The 26610-nt window shown below is 37.7% G+C and overlaps 1 protein-coding gene across 3 annotated transcripts in view; it reads right to left on the bottom strand.

Moving 5' to 3' along the window:
• Positions 1-3225: 3225 nt before the first annotated feature.
• Positions 3226-26610, bottom strand: part of ACSS3 (acyl-CoA synthetase short chain family member 3) — a 91984-nt gene continuing 68599 nt past the window's right edge. For 2 of the 3 annotated variants that reach the window (XM_075747721.1, XM_075747740.1), the window contains exons 10-16: positions 25975-26070; positions 22629-22692; positions 10191-10272; positions 9084-9206; positions 4532-4631; positions 4277-4452; positions 3226-3980 (exon numbers count right to left, since the gene is read on the bottom strand). In XM_075747721.1, coding sequence (XP_075603836.1) covers positions 3915-3980; positions 4277-4452; positions 4532-4631; positions 9084-9206; positions 10191-10272; positions 22629-22692; positions 25975-26070 — 707 coding nt within the window. In that variant the 3' untranslated portion in view covers positions 3226-3914. The remainder of the gene's footprint in view (positions 3981-4276; positions 4453-4531; positions 4632-9083; positions 9207-10190; positions 10273-22628; positions 22693-25974; positions 26071-26610) is intronic. The other variant, XM_075747729.1, reaches the window with a different exon arrangement.

Genomic DNA, 26610 nt, shown 5'->3' with positions numbered 1-26610 from the left:
GCAATTTAATAAAACATGATTTATACAAAAACCAAAAACTTTCTTCTATGTTACCTGCGGACCAAGAAGAATCTTGCTTTACCAAGAGCCACCTTTTTGTTCCAGGATCTTCAGACACCAGCCAGCATTGGAAAATTAAATCTAATATTTGCATATGATCAGAGTCTCGTTTCCAGATATATTCAACAAAGAAAAAGAAAGAAAAGAGAAGCCAAACCCCACCATTTCTTCATTATAACAGGGCATTAGACAGGCTCCTGTCTAACGTTACGCTTTTAGCCAAGATGGCCTTGCTGAGACTTCACAGAAGTCAGTTTTATCAGAGGAAATAACTGAAAGACAGAGTGCTTAATATATAGTGTATAAAAGTTTAGAAGAGCAACTATTACCTGCTGTGGCTTTATTTGGTGGTGTTATTGTTGTTTATTCTTTGTTTAAATGGGAAGTTTCAAAGTAAGACCTACTTAATAGTCATTTACCTATTTGCTATTTTTCTGCTGCTTGAACTTAGCTCAAGACCTGTCTTTTAGTTATTTCTTTTAGCAGTCTGATCTGCAATGTTTGCACGTACATAAACATTTGTTTTGTCTATTTTCATTTGGCAAACTTCAGTCAATCAGATGGTGAAAGATTTTTCTCCCCCAATGTCAATAAAAAAGAATTCAGTGCTATTTGTGTTTATAAGTCTATTAAGCTTGGTATGCAGTAGCATTAAAATAGTTGGATGCCAGATACTTATAGCTAAGCATAAGCACATTTTGCCACTACCAGGTGAGTTACGATGGATTTACTGGTGAGAATCTGCCACGAGAGGGAGCACTGAACTTGCTAATGGGTGCGATACCATGGCTTGGGTTAGCACACAACCCCATAAAGACACGGCTCTTTACGTACACTTCCTCGGGTTTAACCGACATCATTGGTCATGTTCCTTCTCCTCCCTCAACCTCCTTTTGGATTCTTTTAGTCCAGAATGTCACAAAGTAAAGCAATGCAAACACCCTTTTCAGTGGCTGTAGGAGCATTGGAATACACTTCGCCTTGTAAATGCCAGCTCTCATTTTACAGAATTTCTGGTTTGGGCCCGCATTGTCACAGCCCACGCTCAAATTCAGGGGGCAGAGGAGAATGAGGTGTGTTGAGGAAAAGCATGAGCAAGATTTTGTGATCAAAGCTGCAGGTATCCTGCTGTAGGAGTACAACATCCCCAAATTACTTATTTCCATAGTGAAAGAAAACAGATTAGAAGAATTAAAAATATCTTTTTAAAAATAGTATTATTGTGACTTCCATTTTGATCTAAGGCTATAAAGGATATAAAATATAAGGATATATAAAATAAAAGGATATAAAATATCCTTTTATATAAGGATATAAAATCTCCTAGTACATCCCTGTCTCCCCCATATAAGTTGAAGCTCTACTCTCAACAGCCAGACATCGCGGCTATGCTAAATGTTGCCTACTTGGCTCCAACCCTTGCAGCACACTGGGACTAATTATTACATCAACCTCTTCCAGCCAAGTTTCAGTAACTCCCTGACCATTCAAATCTATCTGCATGCTTCTTCTCTCTGTAAACGAAATTAAGAAAATCAGTGCTCTCCTATCGCTTCTTAAATGGGCTTGTTCTTCCTTGATGGTATAGCCAGGTTGCTGGGCAGCACCGGAGCCCCACACAAGACTGACTACTCCTCCCTTTCTCCAGCTTGGCACGAAGCTAAAGCTGTAGACAAAGCATTCTGCAATCACAGTTCCTCAGCAAAAGGCTCCTCTGGAGAACAAAAGCAATGCCTGCGAAACAACTATTTTTTTCCATACTGTACTGCTGCAATAAGGTGGCTTGCTTTGTCTGGGTTTTCTGGATGCTAACAAATGAGACATTTGGCATTTCTGGAATTCTCCACATTACTAGGGCAGTAGCAGAGTGAGTACACCTGACCACTCTGCCCCTCTCTTTTAACCACGTCTCAATCGTAAATGATTCCCATCAAATAGAAAAAAAGAAAAGAAGAAAAAATATAATTAAAAAAATTTAAAATAAAGCTCAGGCTTCCTCAGAAAGCAGAAATAAGTTATTGCAAACATTTTTGTCATGGAGACATTTTAAGAATGCTAACTATTCAAGCTAACTATTCAGTTCAGATAACAGATAATTGTTTCTTGTCAATATTAATATGAGCAAATAGCCCCTCTGAAAGGTAGGTGCCTAAATCCATTATTAATTTATTTAAAAAAAAAAAAAAAACCAAAACCAAAACAAACACAAGTCTGACATTAATTCTCTCTCCCTTAAAAAAAGAGCCCCGAGCTAGACAACAGGTTACCTTTCCTTAATAATGAAGAAACTGGTGTAGGAATGTAAGATGTCACTGAGAAAATTATACAAGATGGAGAAAACTAATTCTCCTTTCCTACATCCTATTACAGTATCTTTACTAGAGGGCTCGTGCTCTCACTAATTAGTTCCCCTCCCGTTTCTGCGATTGCAAGATGACTGCAGCCGGGATAAATACACCAAACATACACGTCTCAGCTTTCAGTGTACGAGAAAAATAATGGCCATGTACCTCATGAATGTGTCACAGTTTCTCTGTGATAAGACCCTTGTAGCTTCTTACTGATTTAAACAGCCCATCAGCGACAAATCCCAAGATCTCCCTCTTGCCCTGTAGCTGTTCAGCATAGGTTGCTAAGCTGTAGCATTGTGAAACTGAAAAATACTCCATGGTCTCTGTAAGGCACTCTGTTATTTGACATGAGCCTCCCATTAAAGTCTTGGTACTTGAACAATCCGTCGCGAAGAAAATAATATCTTCAACTAACTGCAACTTATATAAGTATTTCAAGAAAGTTATCAGGGCATCTGAGGAATAAAATTACTCCCACATATAAACCACTAACCTGTATAGTTATCTATATAGATATAGCATATCTACCATAAAGGATCATTAGCCTTTACTCAGTCTTTAAATGCTTTTACTCCCTGTTCAGATTGTGATTTTCAACTAAATCAAAGAGCTGAGCAGGGTGGCTACCTTATAACAATTATATAGCAAAAAAACAAGTACAGCATAGACTGAAACCAGGCTGGTTTATTCTATGACTGTATGACCTGATTCAACACGGCTGGCTCAGCTGCATGCAGTCCCTAGTGAGAAAACACATGGACTTTTTATTTCCTATGGCACTGGTAGAGCTCATTGACTCTAGAAAAAGGTCATATTTATTTAGAATACATGCTTTTTATTGAACATTACTATGAGCAAATCAAGATTTTCACAGATTTGAAAGCCAGAACTTATCATTCTACAAAAAAGGCACTTCAGAAAGTTATTGACTAAAAAAATTAGAGGAATCTAACTTACAGTAGAAAGGCTTAGGAAAAAAAGAAATCAGTGGAATCAAGAAAACTAATATAAAATTTTTTAAATTTATAAAAATTTAGAAGACATAAAGGCTCATCATTTACAAGTGACAACAGTTTAGGTCTGTAATTATTTTCACATTAGAATTCCTATCTGTTGCTGTCATCAGTTCACAACTTACCTTTTGTAAGCTGTTTTAGCAAAACTCAAGTTACTGGTCGCATTATACAATAATGGATTGAAATGTAAGGTTACATGATATCATATGAGATAATCCAGTGGCTCCTTCCCTTTAAGGCTATAGAAATGTATGAATTCTATTTGCAATTCTCAGCAATCTTAATAACCAGCATATAATGACAACATGCAGAGACTTAAGTATGCTTCATTAGCTGTGGCAATATTGTAAAGAACATAGTAACATTTCTGAAATTAAAAAAGTTAGTCCCAAATCATTACTAGTTTTTAAAATGTGGCATTTCCTAACAGAAAGTCTCTTTGTATACTGCAGTAACTGACACATTTGTTATCAGTCTCTTATCCCATTTAATTTTTCTTTAGTACTTCTTCAATGTGTTTAAACACGCTAGCATCTTCAATGGTTGGTGTTATCTGAAAAAGAAGGACATACAGAAGCATGTGATAGTATATTGCTGTTCTACAACAGTAAGATAGAATTTCATTCAGAGAATCTTCTAAATCTAGCCTTCAAAAGTGATCAAGTAAAAAGTATCTGGAAAGCTCTGGAACCTGATAATCTTTTGGGTAAGGCAGAGTACAAATAAAACATAGTGTACTACCTGAGTCATGGACCAGTTGGAGGATGGTCTAGAGAATTGAAACCACGATGTTGTGTCTTTGGATATGCACATGTGCCTAGTTCATGAAAGCATACAGCTCCAACTTACCTTATATGGTTTTCCACTGACTAGTGCAGAAAGAGCTGAACGTGGTATCTTGCCAGAGCGTGTTTTTGGTAGCTGTTTCACAAAGATGCCCTTCTGGAAAGCTGCTACTGGACCAATGTTAGTTCGAACTCGTTCAACAATCTCTTCCAAAATCTTCTTCTCTTCTGTCTTTATACCTAGTGAAGAAGTTCATATCCTTTACCTTTTCTGAGACTTTTGCAAGTCTTAGTAACATCAGTAGCATCAAGCTCTCACCTTCTCTCAGCACGCACAGCGCAAATGGAACATGTCCTTTTAAAGCATCCTCCTGGCCCACAACAGCACAGTCTGCCACAGCATGGTGGAAGAGAACACACTGAGGGACAGAAAACAAAACCAAACCAAACTAATAATAACTGAACGTTTCAGTGAAAAATTCCATTGGCATGGACATTAGACTTATTTCTTACATTTTGACAGCAAAAAATATTTAGTCAGGACACCTCGATTCCAATTACACATGCTACAGATGCACGTGTGTATACTTTCATACACACGTTTAGTTTTCAAATACAAGAAATAAAAACTATGGCAGCACAAGATACAATTATAGAACAAATCAAAAGTGATCTCCCCACAGCTTTGGGAAAGTATCACATCTTGGTTTTTGTTAGTGAGATGTTCGCTAGAACAAATAACATTAGTCTAACATCACAAATAACACGGAGCTAAGTGCATGGAGTAAGGACCAAAACCGCAGGAGAACTCCTGCTACAGGGCTATAAAGTCATATTGGCTCATTGTCTCTGACTTCTATCTTTTTCATTCTTTGTTGCACAAAGGCATAGTTTCAACCAAAGCCAAATACAGGCCCAGCCTCAGCTTGCAGCCATCCCAGTTCAGCACACTGTCTTGGAAGCATTTGGTCTCAGCCTCCTTAGACAAAAAACGGAATTAAACCAGAGTCCCTCCCTTCCTACTTCACGTTTACACAATTACACAAGTGATGGATAGTAGCACTAATATCTCAAACTCTCTTTTAGTAAAAAAAGTGAGATCCTCTTTTCCTTCCAATTAGCCAGCTGAGGTTCTCACTTCCTGGAAAAAAGTCACCAGGATGTCTCAGTGCATACTGAGGTGTGTGTCACTAAGTCTGGGACAAAGTTGGAAGTTGTGAATCCTCTTCCAATGTAACTGGCTCTTTTCACGTAGATATCAGCGTCCTGTGGGACATCTTGCTGTCGACAGTCTTTCAACACATCCTCCGTACTCAGCCAGAAAAAGGACCTAACATGACCGTACACAAAGGCCACACAGAGGTCACATAATGTGACTGAGCATATTAATTTATTTGTGCATACACGGACTATGTGTTTTCTCATATCAGATCTTCACATACTATGTTGTCAAAATCAAAGGCAGTGGGATGACTGAAAGAAAGACTGAAAGAAATTTTAACAATAACAGGCTTTTTTCTCTCATTAAGTAGGAGCACCACATTTGCATTGGCTACTTGTACAATGGTATGGGAGTGAGGAAGAAGATGGGAAAGGTATGGAGAAGACAGGAGAAAAAGACCTGAAGGAAGGAAAAGCAGAATCACTGCTGTTCCGATTAACAAAAGGGAGGCTCTAGTGTGACCTGGTTGTGAAACCGATGGTGGAAGAAACAGTTCCAAGGATCTCCTATAACGCACCCTAAATGCTGATTTCACCATCCTTTAGATTTGTAGTCAAAACAGGAAGCAAACCCCACTCCTCTATGCCATGTCACTACATCAAATGGGTTTTAGCAAAATAAATCTGCACAAAGTGTGTGTTGCATACTTTGTTTGACAGAAGCTATACTCATTTCACAAACTATGATCCCAGAAAAATCCTAAGCTACAATAAGGCAAATAATAAATACTTAATGTTGGAGGCATGTTCTATCAAACCACAAAAGCATGACCATTTATGCACACCTTTTGAAACTGTAGATTTTTGACGGGAATGAAATGGGATGTGCACGTGCAACAGCCTGGAGTTACTTCTGAGTGGGCTCATCCCAGAACTAGAAGGGCTGAGGAGCCTGCTGCAAAAATGTTGAAGCTAAATATACACAAGTGTACTTGAATTCAGATGCAGTCTACTTTGTTCAGAAGTCATTGTATCCAAACTGATGAATCACACAAGAATGAATCTTATGCAACTCCAAATCTCCATGGTATTTCAATGCATCACACACTTATGAGCTTTGGCCAGTCCTAGCCCAGAGCCTCAGTAACGCATTCCGTTTCCTGCTATAAATGCCCATTCTTTCCTGCTCTGACTTCTTGACCTTGACCAAAGCAACTTGATTGCCATTAAAAAAAAAAAAAAAAAAAAGAGAGGAAAAAAAAGAAGAAAATGCAACGAATTGTGGAAAAGTAGACTAGTAAGGTCTACAACCAGAGAAACTGTGCTTTCCACAAAAACATAGGAAAAAGGTCTGCAGCAATCTGACGTTACCATCAATACCATAATTACCTATCAGGCATCAACAGGACCCTACGGTGGAGATTTAAGTGTTGCCACCTTGTTTTGTAGTAGGTTGTTTGCATCATTGAAGTCTGTCAATTGTTCATAAAATTCTTACGTTAAGCTGTAATATTGCAGTCACTGTAATATTTTCCTTCACTAGTCTATCCAAATTCTTACCAACATCCCTTTGACTTTGGGACGGCTAATTTCAAATGACTGAAAGTGTAAACACTAATTTAAAAATTATCAAACTTTGCAAGACAGGCTGAAAAGAAGAACAGAGAGAATTGGCACTAGGTATTTAAATATTGTTTAAAAGTAAGAAAAATTTCAAGAAAGTGAAATGGCATTCCTAGAATGATCACTGGGTGCAAGGACGGATGTCTAATGCAGCAGACGACAGAAACCCCACTGTGAGGACAGAGGTTTCTCATGCTAAATTCTTCATTTTCAAGTCTGTTGCGTCAGACAGGCAAGACTTGATCTGGGCATTTTCAGAAAGGCACAAGGCAAGCAAGGACACCAGAGATGTACAGACGGAAGAGATGGATGGAGAGACACAAGCTGAGGTTACCATAACATTCACTGATTGGCAAGGTAAACAGTAACACCTACTGCACTGCAGTAAAGATGGAGCCCTAATGATACTAATAGATACCTTAGACAAAGAAACTAATTGTTTGAAACATAAAAAAGCTGCAATTGTTAGTCAAAGCACTAAGGAAAAACTTGTTAAGCTTGTAATGCAGCTATAATGTAAATGCAGATAATATACTTGCTCAACAAGGTGACTGTCACTTAATTAGATGGCGATTCAATGAACCTCTAATTCTGTATTTACTGATCTTACTGAAGAGCTAATTGTGGTCTTGTTAATGCTTTCCCATTTAACTAGCAATTTGCTGTGCATGCATTCACAACACTTGGTTTTTTGCTTTGTTCAAAAGGTGAATAGGAAAGCTTCTAGAATTTTGTAGTGAGGAAACATGTTTTGTTTCTAGTGGAAAGACCTAACTAGCAGGGAGGAAAACAGAGACACTGAGCTCAGGACAACAGATACAAAGATAATACAGCTGAGGAGGTGATTCAATTCATCACTTGTACTATCTTCAGATTCAGCCTGAAGCAAAGAAACAATGCCCAGCTCAGCCCCTGAGCAGTAAGGGGTAGGGATGAGATTCCCTGCTGCGCTTTAGTAGAGCAACATAAAAAACTGACTTCAAAGGGAAAGAGGTTTAAGCGGACTGAAAGCCACCTTTACGGCTTCATAGACACAAGTCAGGGCAGCGACTGGTTCAGCTCCCTGGCTGACCGATCCTTGAAGGATTGCTTATGTTTATCTGAATTTGTTCACTTCCATGTAATCAGAACTTCTTCTATTCTCTTTTAAGTTTTCTAGCCTTTAAAAAAAATAGTCACTAGACTAATAGACATTATAAAGCAAAAAATGACTAAGAGATTAGTTTGTGATTCAGTGAACAGTTGAATTCAGAGTTCTGAAAAGTGTAGTTTTCCCTTGTACATGCCCAGCACACTTTTTTCTATACTCCCTGAATAAGCAATTGATATGTCATCAGGGAAATTTGTAACTGGCAATCAATCACAGCAGTTCCAGAAAGGTGAGTGAACAATGATATGAAATTCAGATATTATTATGAACTGCACTATTGTCAACTTTTTGACTTGCATGAGTATTACATTAATGACTTTCAATTTAACAGCAGGGGTTTTTTTTACGGAAATTTTCATTGTTCATTTAGCACTGCTCATACAATAAGAGACAAAACAGCTCTCCAGAAACTGTGAAGAAAACTCTTCAAATCAAGAAAAAGCACTGAACGTGAGTCTATGCGAAAAGAATTCAACCAACAACTAAAAACTGTATTTTAGGAATAAAAGTTTCTATTCCTAAGTAACTACAGTAGCTGGTGAAACTACTTGGCGCGCTGACCCTGCATTATCTTAATGTATTCCAAAATAAGTTATCAGAGCTTACACAAATGCTTCCCATGCTACCATAGTGCTCCTTAACTCCACCTTCAAATGTCAAATCATGCCTGTTTTATCAATCCCATGGTACAAACTACTTATTGTTGACGAAGTTTGTTATGGTCCCAGAAAGCACCTTAATAGGAAGGACCAGAAACAATTAATGTTTTTGTTAAAAGTACCAATGCAAATGCAATTTAAAAAAAAAAAAAAAACAAAAACCAACAAAAAAACCCCAAAACTACCAGAAAGAAAATGAGAGATTTTGTGAGATTTTCAGTCTCTGCTTTCTTTATTCATCTTTCACTCTTCTTTTTTTACTGTCAGGCAATGCTCACCTCTTCAATTGCGCCTGCTGAAATTCTGTGTCCAGCAACATTGATCACATCATCAGCTCGAGACATGACATATAAATAGCCCTCTTCATCCATATAACCTGCATCCATAGTATCATAATATCCCTAGACACAACACAACCAAAAATAAACTCAGAAATAGAACTAGAAACATCTCCCATGAAACCAACAAACAAAACTGCTTGTTTCAAATAAAATATGTATTGGGAGCCTGAGAGATTTTATTCTCTAATATTTTTCATCATTCTTCTGTCATAATATACCATGCAGGTCCCTTTCCAGAAAAGGTTTTGTAGTCTTTGTTAAGACAGAACAGAAGACAATACATAAAGCTGGATGTTTTCCCACTCTGCTTGCTTTAATCCCTGATGGGTTGGAGAAGGATGTTGCCTGAATCTACACAAAGAGAATGGAATTGTTACGATACAATGACAGTTGTCAAATTGCCCATAAAAATATTCCTGTTTGGTGGATCCAAACATGCATCATCATCATGATGCAAATGCACACAAAAAATAATTTGCCTGATCAACCCGCTCGTTTACTTTTATTGAACCAAACCTTCCATTTTGGACATTCACATAGGACCACTCTACCTATCTCTAAGGCAAGGAGGAAGCCAGTCCTTGGATAGTTCGTTGGACAAGGAAACCACCAGTTCAACTGGGAGCCTCCAATATATTTACATGCACAGCAGGCAAGCATGTATTCTGGACTGATAAGAAGTTAAAATGACTGCATGTCAACAGTAGTATTTGAAGCTATGCTAGTCTAAGGTTGTGATGCTTATATCTTTAGATCAAATGACATGAACCAACTTTTTTAGGTTCAGAAGCCTGGGGTTTACTACTTCTGTTTGAGATCTTTTAAAAAAAAAAAAAACAAACCCAAACCAAACAGTGTGTCCAAACACTTAAAATATGCATGAACAAAGTTTTGCCTTGAAATGTTTTTAATTCTATAACACATATACCAAAGATCTCCCATTAAAATAAAGCATGGTAGTTTTGTATGTTATCCAGTCTAAATCTACTATCAAAGTTCTGCAAGATTACAAAAAGTTTATATAATTAATTTTGTAATTCTTACTGGAAATTTTTGGAAATACAACTTCTGGAATGTTTCCTGATTTTCCCAAAGACCTGAGAATGCTCCAGGAGGCAAAGGCAACCTTAAATTAAAAACAGCAGAGGAAAGTAGTTAGAAACACAGATATAACAAGTACAGCTCATGCTCTCCATTCATACTTTATATTCAGATAATTAACTATAAGCTATACAATCAGAAAACAGTTATTTTATATTATATGCTGATAACACATCTAAAAGACCATATATTTGTTGTGATCACACGCATATAGCTCTGAACTGTATCAGACCAGTTTTATATAACATAAGCATCTCTCACATTCAGCAAAATAACGTTTGGTCTAGTAAACACTACGTGCTGTACTGTGAATATGTTATGAGCATTCAGCTTTCAACATTTCCAAGGATTAAGCATCTGTCAGGAATGTGTGCATAAACGCTATGACACAGACAATTTCATTATTATAGGTATCTCTTTAACACACATACACACTCAACACATGTATAGACATATGAATTGAATTATCAGATGTGCAGATCTTCAGTTTCCATAAAAAGATATAACTCAAATTACTTCAGTCATGAGAATCTGAATAAAAATGCTTTTTTAGTTTAACTATGCATAGTATTATTGGAATTATTGGAGGAGGTTTTGAAAGTATATTGATGAAAGTCTCTTTTAGAACTAGAATAACTGGACTTATTTTTATTTTTTTAAAAAGTGAAGCTGCAAAATTTTGGATTGCTTTATTAGTTGAGATTTCAGTGCACACTATACACCCATTCTTCAGTCACGGACACTGGCATGACAGGACATGGGGCACTTCACATCCGTATCTGCCGGAAGAAAAGAAGCTACAGATGTCTCTGCTAACAAAGAACTGTTTTTTTTCCTTCAAGCTCTGATAGGGTTAAACACAGCTTACTTGAACTGCCTAGGAGACACATATTCAGGCACATCAACACATGTCTTATGAAGCTTAACCCTAGTACATGCAAGCAAGCATATTTATACAAATAAAATCATAAATGCCTCATACAGATTTTACTAGCATATGCCTGCCTTCCTACCCAGCAAATCTTTACCCAGGGGTATTTTATTTTCTACTCTAATAGTGCCCCTATGACTCGAAAAGGCAGCACCTCTAGTGAAACACCCCTCTGTAGCGTAGCAACGCTGGTATCATTACAAGTCTCTTATGATGTTCAGGTCACAAGAACAGGTGCTACCAGCTCAGTGACATGTACAGTTCTAATGTTACATATCTATAATTATTCTTTTTGTAAATGTAGATATGTTCAACCTAAATATGGTATAAAGAGTACAAGCCATATTATCTAGTAATGATTCAAATCCATGGTTTTGTTTTTTTTTTTTACAATCTCGTTTTTTTCAGCTTAATTCAGCTTGGTTAGCATAATAGAATATACTACTATAAATATTACTACTTTCTCTGAGGGTTCTGGCTCAACACATGCTATAAATCACGTTCCCTGAAAGTATGGTTAACGTAAGGCCAGAAATGCCAAGACGCTTCACAGGTAGTCATCCAGACTTCAGGAGGGCAGGCTGGCTTCTGCCCATCTGGAGGGAACTCACTGGCCTATCATAAGCCTTTCCAGGTTAGCGAGCATCCTTGTGATACACAAACACGACCTATAGAGTATTTGCCTTGAAAAAAAAAATTACAAAAACAACACATTGATCCTGGTGTTTGTGTAAATATGAGTTTAAAAGAAAAATCTCTTATTTAGATTCAAGAAAAACCACTAGAGAATAGTAGTTACTATGGTTGTTGCCTGGTTGCTAATAGCATAGCAATTCATAACAGCCTCAGTCATTGCAAATTTTGCACTTTAAATTTATTTAACAGTCTGAAACATCCTTGTGATGGGAGAGAAAGGAATATTCGTATTGACAAAGTCCTTAATTTCTCCACAGCTCTTTTCAATACTTTGCAGTTAGTCATTAAATAGAAGAACCAATTTTATTGCTGAAATCAGAAAAAATTTCCTTTCTGTAACTGTAATTGTTTAGAAATCTAATCACAGAAGTATGAAGTATGCAGCCTATCACCAGAAATATAATCCCTGCTCCCACCATTTGGGGTTTTGGGGGCTTTTTTGTTGTTGCTTCTCTATTTTTCTTGTGGTTGGGGTTTTTTTGGCTTGTTTGGTTTTCTTAAAGCAAATTGCACATCCAAAGTGCATATTTTGTGAGCCTATGGAGACCACACTGCTAAACTACTGGCTGCCACAGGTATTTCTATAGCACAAATCATAGCACAATACAGACACAATCTGAAAATGTGCCTCCATGGCTTTCTGTAAAAGATTACTTGCAGTTAGGACTCCATTCCATCTACTAAGCAAAAACTGAATGCCATCTTCCATGTGTCCCTCTTTCAGACTAAACAATTCCACAGCAATGGGCACATACAATTCTTCCATGATAGTAACGTTCTCAGCATCATTACTACCTAGAACTTCTAGATGCTGTGCAAACACAATTAATTAATAAAATTAAAGGTAGAATTCAGCTTGACGGAATGCAATTACATGTATTGGAAATTTGCCAGGACATCAGGATGAAAATGCCCAGAGTCAAAAATACCTCCATCCTACTGCTGTCAGTGGGAAGGCTGCCATGAATTCCAAAGGGAGCAGAACTGAACCATAATTAGGTGAAATGAGCCAGAAGAAAGTCAGATAGTCAGAAAATAACAGCAACCTGAAAGCCAGCATCTCTTCCTTTCCTCAATCCCTCCATAAAAAAAGGAACATTTTGAGATGTTGGGCTTGGGTCTGTTCTCTCTAGGAACCAGCACACACCTGCAAAAGTTCTATGTTTAAACACTGCTGCCTCTTTGTCCAAACATTGAGTTGATACTCAAGGACTTTTGAGGTTATTTTTATTAAGAGGACGTATTGACCAAAAAAAAAAATGCCAGCTATGCATAAGTAAAAGCATGATTGCCCCAGACATGATCCTGCTTTCTTTTCAGAAGTGACAGGAGCAGAGACGACCAAAATAGGAGGAGGTAGGTTCCTTCATCATCATTTCCACAATATGCAAAGAAGTTGGTTTCCCTTTGGGAATTATTTGCTGTATTTCTCTAGCTATTGGTTAACTCCTCTCTCTCATCCTGAATACCAAGCCACAAACCAGCCAGCGTTGAGCCTTTAGATTTGCTATCAGTTTAAAGATAAACCCTCCCTTACACTATTCCTGCTTGGATTTTTCATATGGTCTTAACGCTGGCAGCATCTCCTCTCTCATCGTTGTTTCTTCCTTCTGGAGAAGACAGTCACAAGCTTCAACAAACACAAATTCAAGATAAGTTTGCCAGCTTTTTCTAAACTATGAATGTGTTACCAGCTATATTGGATCAGGTTAACTACAGACAACTCATCCCATATAAGTAGCAAAGGATAGGCACAGTTTCAAACACAAGAGCAGGTTCAAGCCAAAAACTTACACTGAACTGAATCAAAGCACCTGAACTTGATAAAAGTTTACCTTTGGATTTCAAACTTCAAAAAAAGCTGTATAGGTCTGAATTTTGATCTCACTCTTGCCATTTTTTCACCAGTACAGCAACAACACTACAAATGATGCTATTCTCCATTTACTCCAGTGAAATTAAGGTGACCATAGCAGAACTGCAGGAATACAGATCCAGGCCCATTTCTCATTTCAAGGTTGAACACATTTAGAACAGCATCAGGAAAGCTACGTAAACTGTGTAAATTAAATGATATAAATTATATGGGTTCATTTTACAAAGATCCACTCTGGTTACATTTTACAAAGATAAGAAGGTAATTTCATTATAAAGTGGAGAAACTAAGACAGATTAGGTGAGCTTGGCAGCATCACAGAAAAACTCTGAACTGCTTTCACAGTAACTGTTTTCTGTTAGAGAATTTTAACCGACAATCATTACCCATTTTTTAAGCATTGTTTTACAGTTCATTTAGTTTTTCATACAACGGTGGCTGACCTTATACAGAACAGCCCACCTTTAGCTTAGCCCAAGAAAATCTGACTCTGTGTGTCACATCCTTTCAGGATGCCACTCAAAATGATGCAAGATTCTTTGTTGATGGAACAAAGCAATTATAGAGACAGCACTCAAAAGTTAATTTACAGAGAAAAGCAGATTTCTGAAAGTACAAATGAAAGTCAAAACCTCTTAGAGGTGTTACCTTGCTGAATTTCAGAAAAGACATCCTTTTATTTTATGGTAGGCAACGGTACTCACAGGCTGTTCATTACAGCCAGTCAAAGCAAGTATAAGCCATTGTTAAATGAGTTTGGGCTTCTGAATGGAGCTAAATCATCCTGACTGGCAGCTATATTATTACTCAGCATTTATGTATTGCTGTGCATAAACATCACTCTTAAAAATTTTTGATTGCAAGTTCGAAAGCCATCTGGAATTTAGAAGCTTTTTCAGATACAAGGAACAACAGCACTGGAAAAAAAGGGTGGAGAAGGGGCCAGAAAAGAAAGGCCATCTCAAATATTCACCAGTTTGCATGAAATAGTCCTTTAATTAGCTGCAAGAGGTCACAAAAGTAGTTGGTTTCAGTGTGGATTTTGCAGAAAAAAAAGAGTTTAGTGAGAAAGAGAGAAAGCATAAAAAAACCTAGTGAAAGTGCTTGGAAAAGGCTAAAAGTAAAGAAAGTTCAAATGCTACTCACATGTATTCAGCCAGAAATCTGTTAGAAAACCCATCTTTGGCCAAACTCAGTCCTACACATTGTTTCACTTATAAAGGGAAAAGACAAAGCTGATAAAAAAAACCATGGGAGGCTGGCAGGGAGAGCAAACTTTTGCACAGATTCATCACAATCATCTAATCTGACCTCCCACATAACACAGTTTAAAGGATGTCATCTACTAAATCCTGCCTCAAGGCCGTAACTTTTGTTTAAATGACAGTGTATCTTTACGATAGATATCCATGTTTGACTTCGAAGTGTCAAAGAAAACTACCATATTGCCAAGAATTTGTTCCAATGGTTTAATAATGTCACTGTTAAAATTACGTGGTTTACTTCTCATCTAAACATATCTAGCTTCAGCTTCCAATCTCCTTATGCTAGATTAAACAGCAGTCTCTCAGAGATGTCTTTGTCCTGTGGGTATTTCCCAACCTTGATAAAGTCATCACTTAACTGATCTTGGATAAACTACATACCACAAGTTACACTGTTTCTTTGAACCAAGCTTTCCAGCACTGAAGTCACTCACATTCATATCTCCTCTAAAATCCAGCCAGTTTCTCAATAGCCTTTTGAAATACAGACATAAGAACTGAACATAATGCATTAATGGTTTTACTAACATCATATCCACAGATAACAGTAATAGCTCCTTTTCAGTTTCCCTACTGAGTAACAAGGGATCATATTGCCTGCTTAGTTAAACTAGCAGCTACACTTCATTCAAAGATCTTGTGTATTCAGAGGTTTAGCCATTTTCACATAAAAAGCTCCTTTGAAAGTCACTGCTTTCTAGGGTACAGTCCTTCACCTTATAAACCTAGCAAATTTTCATGATTCCTAGGTGTATGACCTCTACTTACAAGAACGTATTGCAAGTGGTCTATGCAGGGCGACACACTTTCTTTACATGTTTCTACAAGCAACCCTTTTCTCCCTCCAGCAATCTTCCTTGAGGGTAGCCACTCAGACTGGTCTGGAACACATCCTCTGTTGGGTTGCCTTTAATCTTCTGCCACCTTATGTAAATTTTTTATTTTGTATTTTAAAAATTAATAGGAAAACGTTAAACACCACTTCCAAAATGGCAAAGCACATCATTCAAATGACAAAAAATAAAATTAACTCAAGCAATGGAGATATAGCTAAATCCCCTTCAGATATTCTAGAACAATCACATATGAGAGACATTTCTTAGAGTGTTTTGAATATTGGGGACTATTACATTCATAGAAGGAAATTTCAGAATATTGATTATTTTTTTTATCATTGGATCAAATCTAATGATAAAAGAATATATTCTTTTAAAAGCACAGAACAGCAATAGTGTCACACTTACAAAAAGAGAAAAATTGACAGCATTCATTACTGAGACACAAGGTAATGATAAGATCTTCAGCAGCTATTTTGGCATCTCAGGTAGCTTCTATTTAACTGTCTGTTTTCTGAGTTAAGGCCATATACCCCTCTCTTGGCTTCAGATGGAGCCAACCCTTCCTTTCACACTGCATCAACTGCTGGCTTCTTTTTCTTCCTGGGAATGGGAAGAGCACAAACGAGAGCTGCGACCTTTCTCATGAGCATATCCCAAGTTAGAATGTCCATGGGTTGACCCATCAAGTCTTATAAGATTTTTCTTTAATAGGATACCAAGGTACTACAGTGTGCTGCAAAAGATGACATCTTTTTCTTTCCATGCGAACTGCATGAAGTTCAACAAGGCCAAATGCAAGGTCCTGCATGTGGGTCGGCACACCTATAGGCTGGGCGAGGAATGGATTGAAAGCAGACCCGAGGAGAAGGACTTGGGGGTATTGATTGATGAGAAGCTCAACATGATCCAGCAGTGTGCACTTGCAGCCCAGAAACCCAACCATGTCTTGGGCTGCATCAAAAGAGGTGTGACCAGCAGGTCAAGGGAGGTGATCCTGCCCCTCTACTCTGCTCTTGTGAGACCCCACCTGGAGTACTGCATCCAGCTCTGGGGGCCCCAGTACAGGAGAGACATGGAGCTGTTGGAGAGAGTCCAGAGGAGGGCCACGAAGCTGATCAGAGGGCTGGAGCACCTCTCCTGTGAGGACAGGCTGAGAGAGTTGGGATTGTTCAGCCTGGAGAAGAGAAGGCTCCAAGCAGATCTAATTGCGGCTTACCAGTACCTGAAGGGGCCTACAGGAAAGATGGTGAGGGACTGTTTATCAGGGAGTGTAGTGACAGGACAAGGGGTAATGGGTTTAAGCTGAAGGAGGGTCGATTTAGATTAGATATTAGAAAGAAATTCTTTACTGTTAGAGTGGTGAGGCACTGGTTGCCTAGAGAGGTTGTGGATGCCCCATCCCTGGAAGTGTTTAAGACCAGGTTGGATGAGGCTTTGGGCAATGTCGTCTAGTGGAGGGTGTCCCTGCCCGCAGCAGGGGGGTTGGAACTAGATGATCTTTACGGTCACTTCCAATCCAAACCATTCTATCATTCTATGACTTTCTTCCCTTTAAGCTCTTTCTATTGTGCATTTTAATGATTACATTCCTGGCTTCGGCTTGCTCCAAACTTCCACATAGGTATTGATTATTTTTTTTTAAAGCATTATAAGAAATATTAAACAAGTAATCTTTTTATTGAACATCTATTTGTTCTCTGTATAAAGACTGAACACAGTACCACAAATAGTGAAACTGTGAATGGGTCGCTTACTTCTGAACAACATCTCTTCCACTAAAGGATATTAACTTCATGGTATTTACTTCAAAATTCCTGTCACATTTCTATTAGGCTAACTCAAAATTTAAAGTTATAAAAAGCTGTAAATCTATCATAACCCTTTCTTTAGAAAACCTCGCAAATAAGTACTATTTTTGACTACTTGACACTCTGACAGTACTTGTACATAAAGTTTTGCATGATTTTGCTCTATATAGCGGGGTGGGTCATCATTTGAATCATTTTAACTACTGACAGAACAATGTAATTTTCCTTCCTCTTCCTCTACTAATTCCAAATTCATGAAAAAACCCCACAATGTTAATCATCTGCAGAGCCTTTCACACAGTCACTATCGTTAAATGCAATTCAACCAACACAACCAAAGCATTTCACAATCACTGTATGAGGTAACTACACTGTCTCACCTCTTTCTGAATACAGAACAGAAATATTTATGTGATTCTGTGCAGTAGAGATAATAAAACATATTTGTAAATACTTATACCATAAACCTCCATTATTACAGCACAAAATTAGCTATACAAACACTAGAGGAAGTGTAACTAGGATCTAGCAGGAAATTTATTGGCAGGCATTACTCTGGATAGAATGAGTCTATGGCAAATGTAGTCCTCTTGCTGTTGTGAGTGAACATAAAGAATGACACTAGCTAATCAGATGGTGCTGACAACTGCTTCATAAAATAAACCTAATGGGTTTGCAATCTTTACAATATAAGAGTAAAACTGAGTTTCCCACTGCACTGGAATTTAAATGGGATTTCTCTTTGCTAACGTTCCTTATGAGAACAGGCAACTTTGAAAATTCTCATGGCTAACCATGATTACATATATACACATACACACGCACATTTTCAAGTGTGTATTAATTACAGGCAAGTCAGAAATGCAAGCAGAAGTGTGTCACTAAATCAGACTGGTCTTGCTAATGGAAATGGAGGTATTGCTACTATCATTTTCACTTCAGAATAAATCCTCAGTTAATTATCTTTCATGTCCAAAGATTCTAGCTCAACAAAATGAAAATTTAGAAACAATTCATACAAGCCCATCCTCACGAGCTGCAGTCGTCTTCATTTTCCCTTGCCCTTTCATCATAGATGTTGTGACACTGCATTTGATTACTTTATCCTGAAAGACCTTTGAAGTCAAAAAGATTATTGCATTGTCCAGGTAAATTAGCCTGTATGAGAGTTCTTATCAGCAAAAATCTTTCCCAAGTGCATAGATGATGGTTATATGAAAAAACCTCAGGTATCAGTTGGCAGATGAGTAAAGAAAAGAACGTACCTGGGGCAGAAAGATGGAGTAATTAGGTGTAAGAATTACCTTTCTAAAGTATTTAATTTTATCCTGCAGGAGTCAAAGTTTACAAGTCTGCTGCAAGGATATTTTAAATACTATACTTATGAGCACTGCAGGCCTCAAGCAACCCTCAACAGTCTTTAAAGGGAGTTAGGTTGGGATAAAAATAACAAAGAGCGGCAGCATACCACTTTTGCACAGTTAGTATTGTAGGCAGTGCGTGGCCATTCTCCTCTCTCAGAAATACTAAAGAATATTTCTCAACTCACGTGCGCTGCAGATAGATAAACATCTGTGTTCTTTTCTAAAATGGTACGCCGTATTTTGCTGCTGAGTGTATGACAGAGTAATAGTTGAAACTACCCTGACCCCCCATTTTCTTCTAGCTGCACGGGGATGTGTCCCTGGGGTGACAAACAAACACTGCCAGTAACAAGGATCATCCCCACTATTTTTAAGGGGTCTGTACACGTAGCAGTCTGCTGAAGAGATGAAGAGAGGAAAGGCTTCTTTGCAGGAGGGCTTTATGAAAAGCAGCCCTAATCAAAAAATTTAAAAAGTTTACAGCTAAATAACTGCTTAGATGAATAAAAGCATAAGATAGAAAATGTGATGCCTTAACCTAAAGGCCACAGATTTTTATGACCAAAAAAACAACTAAACACTGCAGCAAATTGTCACTTACCAGAATGAAACCTGGAACAAAGTGTTAAGACACTGTGAACCATAATATCCTAAACTCAACTTCTTTTAACAGTCCAGACTGAAATGTTGGAAGTGTTTAAAAAAGAAAAAAACAAAACAAAAAAACCCCCACAATTGGCCTTCTAGAGGTCATCAATACCTTTGCCTTGTTTTGTTGGGTTTTGGGTTTTGGTTTTTTTTCTGTTAAGCTGCAGAATGAATTTTAAGAGATCCTATTTTCTCACAAGATTAAGTCAGAAAAAAGGCCGGAAGAGAAAGTGGGGTACCTTTTGCTCAGAACCTACCTCAGAATTGGTTTCATATTGACTATGTCAATTATACAACATGATTTCTTTGCCCCCTACTCTCTTCCCTATTTCAGAATGGACCTTACAATACATATGGACATGATAAAACAGTAGTATTGCTGTGCCATTACTCTTTCTTGAGCAATCCAATGCAAAAAAAAAACCAAAACAAAATCCCCTCTTTCTCCCTATCAATTTATTTGACTGCATCAGCAGTCAAGATAAACCAAAACAAACAACAATAAAAAAATCTATATATTAACACATTTGTAATCCCTGAATGCCTAAATGTGGGACCACATTAGGGAAAACAAATTCTAGCTTTAAGAGTTTGACAATAACCACAACAGGATCTTCTAATATGGCAATATCCTCTCCTGACAGGTATTTAAAGATAGTAATGATTCAGAAATATATGCACATGTCTACCAACATTACCTTTTAGTAAATATAATTCAGCCTGTTTGGCAGAGTTGCTAAGGATGGAGTTCATTTCACCTCGCTTTTGGTAGATAAGGCTGAGCACCTACCCTAAGCTGGCTGTGTCACCACAGGGGTGCCAGGGGAGAGACATGAGCACATCTGGCAGGCAGTTTAGTGCATCCTAGCTGAACACCTAAGACAGCTAGCATTAATTTTCTTACAAAATACCTTTCTCTCTCTCCACTGCTTACATGCTTACATTTTATTATGGCATCAGGCACTACAGAAGTGAGAGCTTCAAAAGGTAGCCCTCCACTTTGACTTGGATTACTGATACTGCAAACCACGGAGCAGTTTTAATTATTCATACTCAGCAGTGGAATGAATGCCCAACCTTGCACATGTAACAGGAAAACTACATCTAAATATGAGTCTGCTGCTTCAGAAAAGATCGCGTGTGCATTTAACACATGCCTGTGTGTCCTGGTGGCTTAGCTTAAGATGCTGAAAATTAGGCAAGGTATAGACTTCATCCTGAAACCAAAGGTCTGTGTCACCCAGTACAATAACTTAACTTGATACTATCTTACTCTCCACAGTGGCCTCGTTACATTAGATCAGTAGTACAGCCAGCAAAAAACCTCCACCCCTTGGCAACTCCAAGTCCCAAGCAAACACTACACAGCCAGCCAGCCCGCATTTTGTGCTGCGGGTCTGCAGCACGCTCCAGTGCCTGCAGCTCCTACCTGTGTCATCTCCAGCTCACGTGGCCACTGCCTCAGTCCTCAGCTAACTTCTCGCTTTAACAACTCATCAAAATCAGTACATCTGTCCCAACGCTTTGGCTTTTGACAGAATTTCAGTTCACGGAAGGTTAATGCTAATCTTTATACTTCCTTCCATTTACCTAAGCAAGCAGTGAAGAGTCTGAATTAGAATCATAGAATCTTTAAGCTTGGAAAAGACCTCTAAGATCATCAAGTCCAACCGTCAACCCAATATCACCATGCTACTAAACCATGTCCCGAAGTGCCACGTCTACACGTTTTTTGAACATCTCCAGGGATGGTGACTCCACCACCTCTCTGGGGAGCCTGTTCCAATACCTGACAACTCTTTTGGTGAAGAAATTTTTCCTAATATCCAATCTAAACCTTACCTGATGCAACTTGAGGCCATTTCAATTACAATAACTCTCCTAAATTTTACCAGAAAAAAGGGGATGAACGTATTTCTTTTGGGACTTGTATTTGCTGGCAGTGAGGAAGCATTGAGAATGGAAGTATTTTCTGTGACTGAAAACAAATAAGACTACAGCTAACGTGTGAATCACAAAGTAGGTATCTGTCTGAGAAAAAAGCCATTTGACTAAAAGCCTGTGAAACATCCAGAATCCAGAGGTGGCACGGGCTGTGGGGAGCAGTAGCCTATTGAGCCTTACAGAAGTAAGGAAAGGTTCTGGCAACAGTGAGACAGCAGAAGGTAAGATAAGAGAAATAAAAATTATATTCACAGTGTTACCTAAACAGAGGCCCCTTTATCTAAGAAAAGGTGCTAAGAAAGGTGTACTTTCAAACAGAATATTAAAGCTTATGGAACTTATCTGACCGGAGTCTGGTAAATAGCACTAAAAATCACCTACGTGATGCACAGCAGGGGTTTTTTCTTTCTTTCTTTTTTTGCTCGAGTCTTTTCCTGTATGTATTTTGTCCAAAGACTACCATAACTGAACACTGTTTGTTTCATGCAAAGCACACACAGAGACATCTTGCTGTTTTTACAGAGAACAGAAAATACACATTCCCCCTCTAAGAATGCACATCAGTTGGGATTAGAAAATAGTGAAAGAGGAGGCAGCATCACACCTGTAAAACAAAGCATGTCAATCTGCACCGCTGCGCTAGCTCAGTAAACTGAAAGATAACATAGTGAAGAGAATAATTCAGTATCTTGCTCATACATCACAACAGGAAGGCTTCATCCTGTGCCAACAGACTGGTAATTAAGAAAATGGTAAACTTTGCTGTAGTCTAAGAAAAAAAAATGCACACAGCAATCCACACTCATTCACTCACACAATTTCATCTGCAATTTTTCAACATTAATGGACATAAAAAGTTCTGGCAGTTGGTATCAATATTAGAGACAGACATGCTTTTCAATCCTCATTACTTCAATTATTTTATATATATATAAATAACAACTTCAGTCAAAAGACAAGCAACCCATGTAGGAAGGTTCTTTTAGCTGTAAGACACTTAGTTTGCTTACTTTACCACAATATTTCCCAAAGCCTTCGCCTTTACTGGTTCCTTATTTTCATCCAGAATCATCACTGTAAAAAAGCAATATAGGAAGAGAACTCCTGTTAAGCAGTGTATTTTTAGTTGGAGGACAGTGCCTGGTTTTCAAAGGCTCTCAGGAGACCCACAAAGATGTTCCCCAGCTGACAAGGCTTATTCTAGTCTAGCACAAAGAAGCAAAGTAACTCGTGAACTACCCAAAGCCGCACAGCAGGGCAACGCTAGCGTGCAGTGAAGAATCCAGACCTCCCAACAGCAGCCTTTTCCCTGGATGACACTGGCCCATCATCTTTTGTGAAAGCATCATATCCTGGTACCAAGCTTTCTGAGGAAAAACACCTGAAATGGCCTCTTCCGTAGCAAGTTATCTGGGAAATCTACTACAACCAGCCATTCCACCTGAAGGTGTGGGCATAAGGAAGGAATGACAGATAGCAACTCGGCCTGTGATAAATGGAATTAAACAAAGTGAAATGACTAAACCATGGAAAAACAGAGAGGGAAGGTTTTGACAGACTGAGCTGACATGGAGTTAAAAACATGCTTTTTGAAGCATGCCCAAGCAAAGAAAGCAATGTTCAGCTGGATCTAATTTACTACAAATAATCTTACTTTCTGTATTAAAAAGTTCCAGAGGAAATAGGGAAAAGAGGATGACAGACTTCTGACTAAAACGCTGTTAAGATTCTTATGAGTAATATCATATTCTATCTGTCCAAAGAATACCAACACTTGTAATTTACTACTTCTGGCTGAAGCCACTCCTTCAAAGAGGATGGTAACTCTTCAGTTAAGTAACTGAAGAGCCTGCTGAAAGCAATGGCTCGGCACATAGACACAAGCAAGCATACAAGGCCAATTTTACAAATCAGTGACTTGGAAGGAGTAACTGGGATAGGAAATCAAAAGGATGACTAGACACATAGAAGACACTTAGGTAAACAACCAGAATGGCATGAATAAAACCCATTTATAATCTGTAAACACTTTTTTTTTCCTTATATATTTTTAGATGGTGTAAGAACATGCGTAAGAACATAGTATTGTTGGATTTGGAGAATTTAGACTCAGAACACACAATGAGACCCACTCACATGTAGCTTTCAATGCTTTCTTTCCTATTTTTTTCCTATATTTATTATACTAAACTAAAATCAAATCAGTTTATTGTAACTATTTTATCAAGGTAGCAATTCCAGCATTTACTCTCCTCCGTGCAAGCAGTGTATATCAATGTACAAAAATTTGGGGAAGGAAAATATGATACTACTCACTCCTGAATTACTCAAGAACTTCAAAATGTGGGACTTGCTTCAGATTGAAAACAATGTAATGAAATTATCTGGAAAGGGTTCAAGTAGATCAAAGGGAAAGCACCATATAATGTCTGATTTATGGCAACAGAGCTAGAAATTAATATCATATCTTGATTCACTTTTAAATGCAATTTGTGCCACTGCACTTCAATATCATCGCTAAACACGGGTTTTATTCTTTATATTCTACAAAATCAGCAAAGAAATTGGCTTATTTCAGCAATACTGTGACAGGAAAGAATTTGGCTGCGTTTTTTTTTTTAAAAGTAGATTTTGTAACTTTCTATTTATATCACAGCATAAATACAACATAACTTTAGCAGCGTCCAAAACCATTAACAGTTGCATGTATAATCTAAAAATACAGAATCTATGCTTCTAAATGGCATAAGGATCTCTTCTAATTAATATAGCAACAGCAAGAAAACAACATCAAAACAGAAGTGGGTAACAACAAGACAGCTGTGAGTACAGAGTAATTTCAAGATCCACTATTTTATGAACGGCTGCATTACGGGACATAATCGGCCTCAAACCAAAGACTGAAAGAGGTAAAGTTCTTTCATAAATCTTTAGCGAGTTTTCATGCTCACTTTATGTTTCCCTTTTAAGGCATGCTAAAGACATTTCCTTCATTCCATTTGAAGAAATTCTTTACCTACATTAGTCTAATGTTCAAAAAAATTCATAGGAAATTTTTATATTCTTGCTACTCTTATTTTTTTCTAGGCCTGACTACCACCTGATAGCACATGTGATGCAATTACATTCCTTCACTCTTCCCTATTTATGGCAACTCTGGACAAACTTCATGGCTTTGTTTTAATGTTGTTTTTAAGCCACTGCTTGTCTTCATGCCATAATTGTAAACGCCAAACCCAGAGCTGCTGAAAATGTTTCTTTTCTTTAATGTTTACTTCCGCTTGCATGTACTAGAAGGAAAAACAGCTTAGCTCTTTCTGCCCAATAACGTGAGAACTTTTCCTGAAGATGGTTTGAACTTTAATCTAGTGATTTTTCAGACTTCAAGTAATTATTAAAACTGTGTTAAAATCAGGGTTCCTAGGTATGAAAATATTTTTGCATTCTTAATCCTGTGGCTGCACTCTCTGCATGGAAATACCTTCCAGACAATGAGTGCTCATCCTTTTAATGTTGGTCGTTAGCCTGCCATTTCTCCCAGCTGGAAATAAAAATGCTCCACAAGTATTGTAAGACAATATGCTTAAAAACTCTCTCAAATAGGAGACCATATACCTGTACAAAAAGGCAGAAAACTGGCTTTGATTTTTTGATTTTCTTTTAAAAAAATGAGATGAGTTCCAATAGAAGATTTATATCCTTGCCAAGCTGCTTGTTAGCTCACTATGATGTAATTGTGGAAGACACAGAGCTCAGTAAGAATTTTCTTTATGGACTTCAGAAAACTTCTCATATAAAATTGTTGGGCCAAAAGAAAATCTAACCAATCAAATCAATGTGTCTCTGAGACATAATTATTCGATGTACATCTCCCAAACCAAAACAGATTAGGCTCTGAACATTGAAAACACAGGTATAACAGAACACTCAAAGTGGAAGTTATAGCAATTATTTGTCTATTTATCATTTCCTCTTTTGCTGAGGGTTATTACTAACATTTTTCTTCCTGATTTGCCAATACAAATGTTACTGCTGCTCTCATTTAAAACAGTGCAACTGTAGATTAAGCCTTAAAGCACAGTATTTTTTTCATATCTTTGTTGCATCCAGCGTAGAAGTATGTGCTAGCCTTTTCATATAACAAAGGCAGAAGTAGTTGATCAATTTTCTTGAACATAACTCTGAATTTCTTATTCACAATCACATTGCACAAAAAAGCAGAGCTTCCTGTTACAAGGAAGAGGAAAATGTGTTAAAAAGACTGTAATTTGCTTTCCCTATGAGGTATGAAAATCAAAGAGCACTTAGGAATATAAGCAATATCCTTTTCTAGCAGCATATTTAGCACAGTTTTACCATTGTATCCTGGCACGGGTTTTCCTGCCTGTCCGGGTGGAGGTGTCGTAGAGTTCCCCAAACCAATACAGGAAGCAGTAATTGCAGAACCAGATTCTGTTAAGAGAACACAAATACTGTCAGTTAAGATTGTTCTAAGTGTTATTAAATATGTATTGGTCCTAAGTTTTGCTTGTAGTTCAGCACATCAAAATAATAAAAAAAAAGAAAAATCCCAGAGAAGCAGTGGAAGATTTAGAATTCAGGAGCTTTTATGGTTTATCTAATAAATGTAAGTTCATTACAGAAATTTGCATTCTTCAAGAGGGAACTTTTTCGATTCCATAGAAGACAGTCAGAAATAAACACTTGTTGCATTACACCTGTAGTTTATTCTGTTATGGGTATAAGGTTATCTCATGCTAGTAAGAAATTGCCTACAGCAAAGCCATGAGAGAAATGCCGTGTAGGGCAGATGTACTTCAAGGGTTATTTCATGAGTCAATATACTTGGGAAGAATGAATTCCAGAAAAAAACATCAATCCACTCTTGTAGGTTATCCCTGTAAATCTGTTCTGTTTTGGAGCTACACATTCAGAGGTTTGGAAGGTGAATAAATGCCAAATGTTCTTCAGCACGACATTGGTCAGGAAGAT

The sequence above is a fragment of the Balearica regulorum genome, chromosome 1, assembly GCF_011004875.1.
Source record: "Balearica regulorum gibbericeps isolate bBalReg1 chromosome 1, bBalReg1.pri, whole genome shotgun sequence".
Taxonomy (NCBI): Eukaryota; Metazoa; Chordata; class Aves; order Gruiformes; family Gruidae; genus Balearica; species Balearica regulorum.
This window is presented reverse-complemented; position numbering and strand designations above follow the sequence as displayed.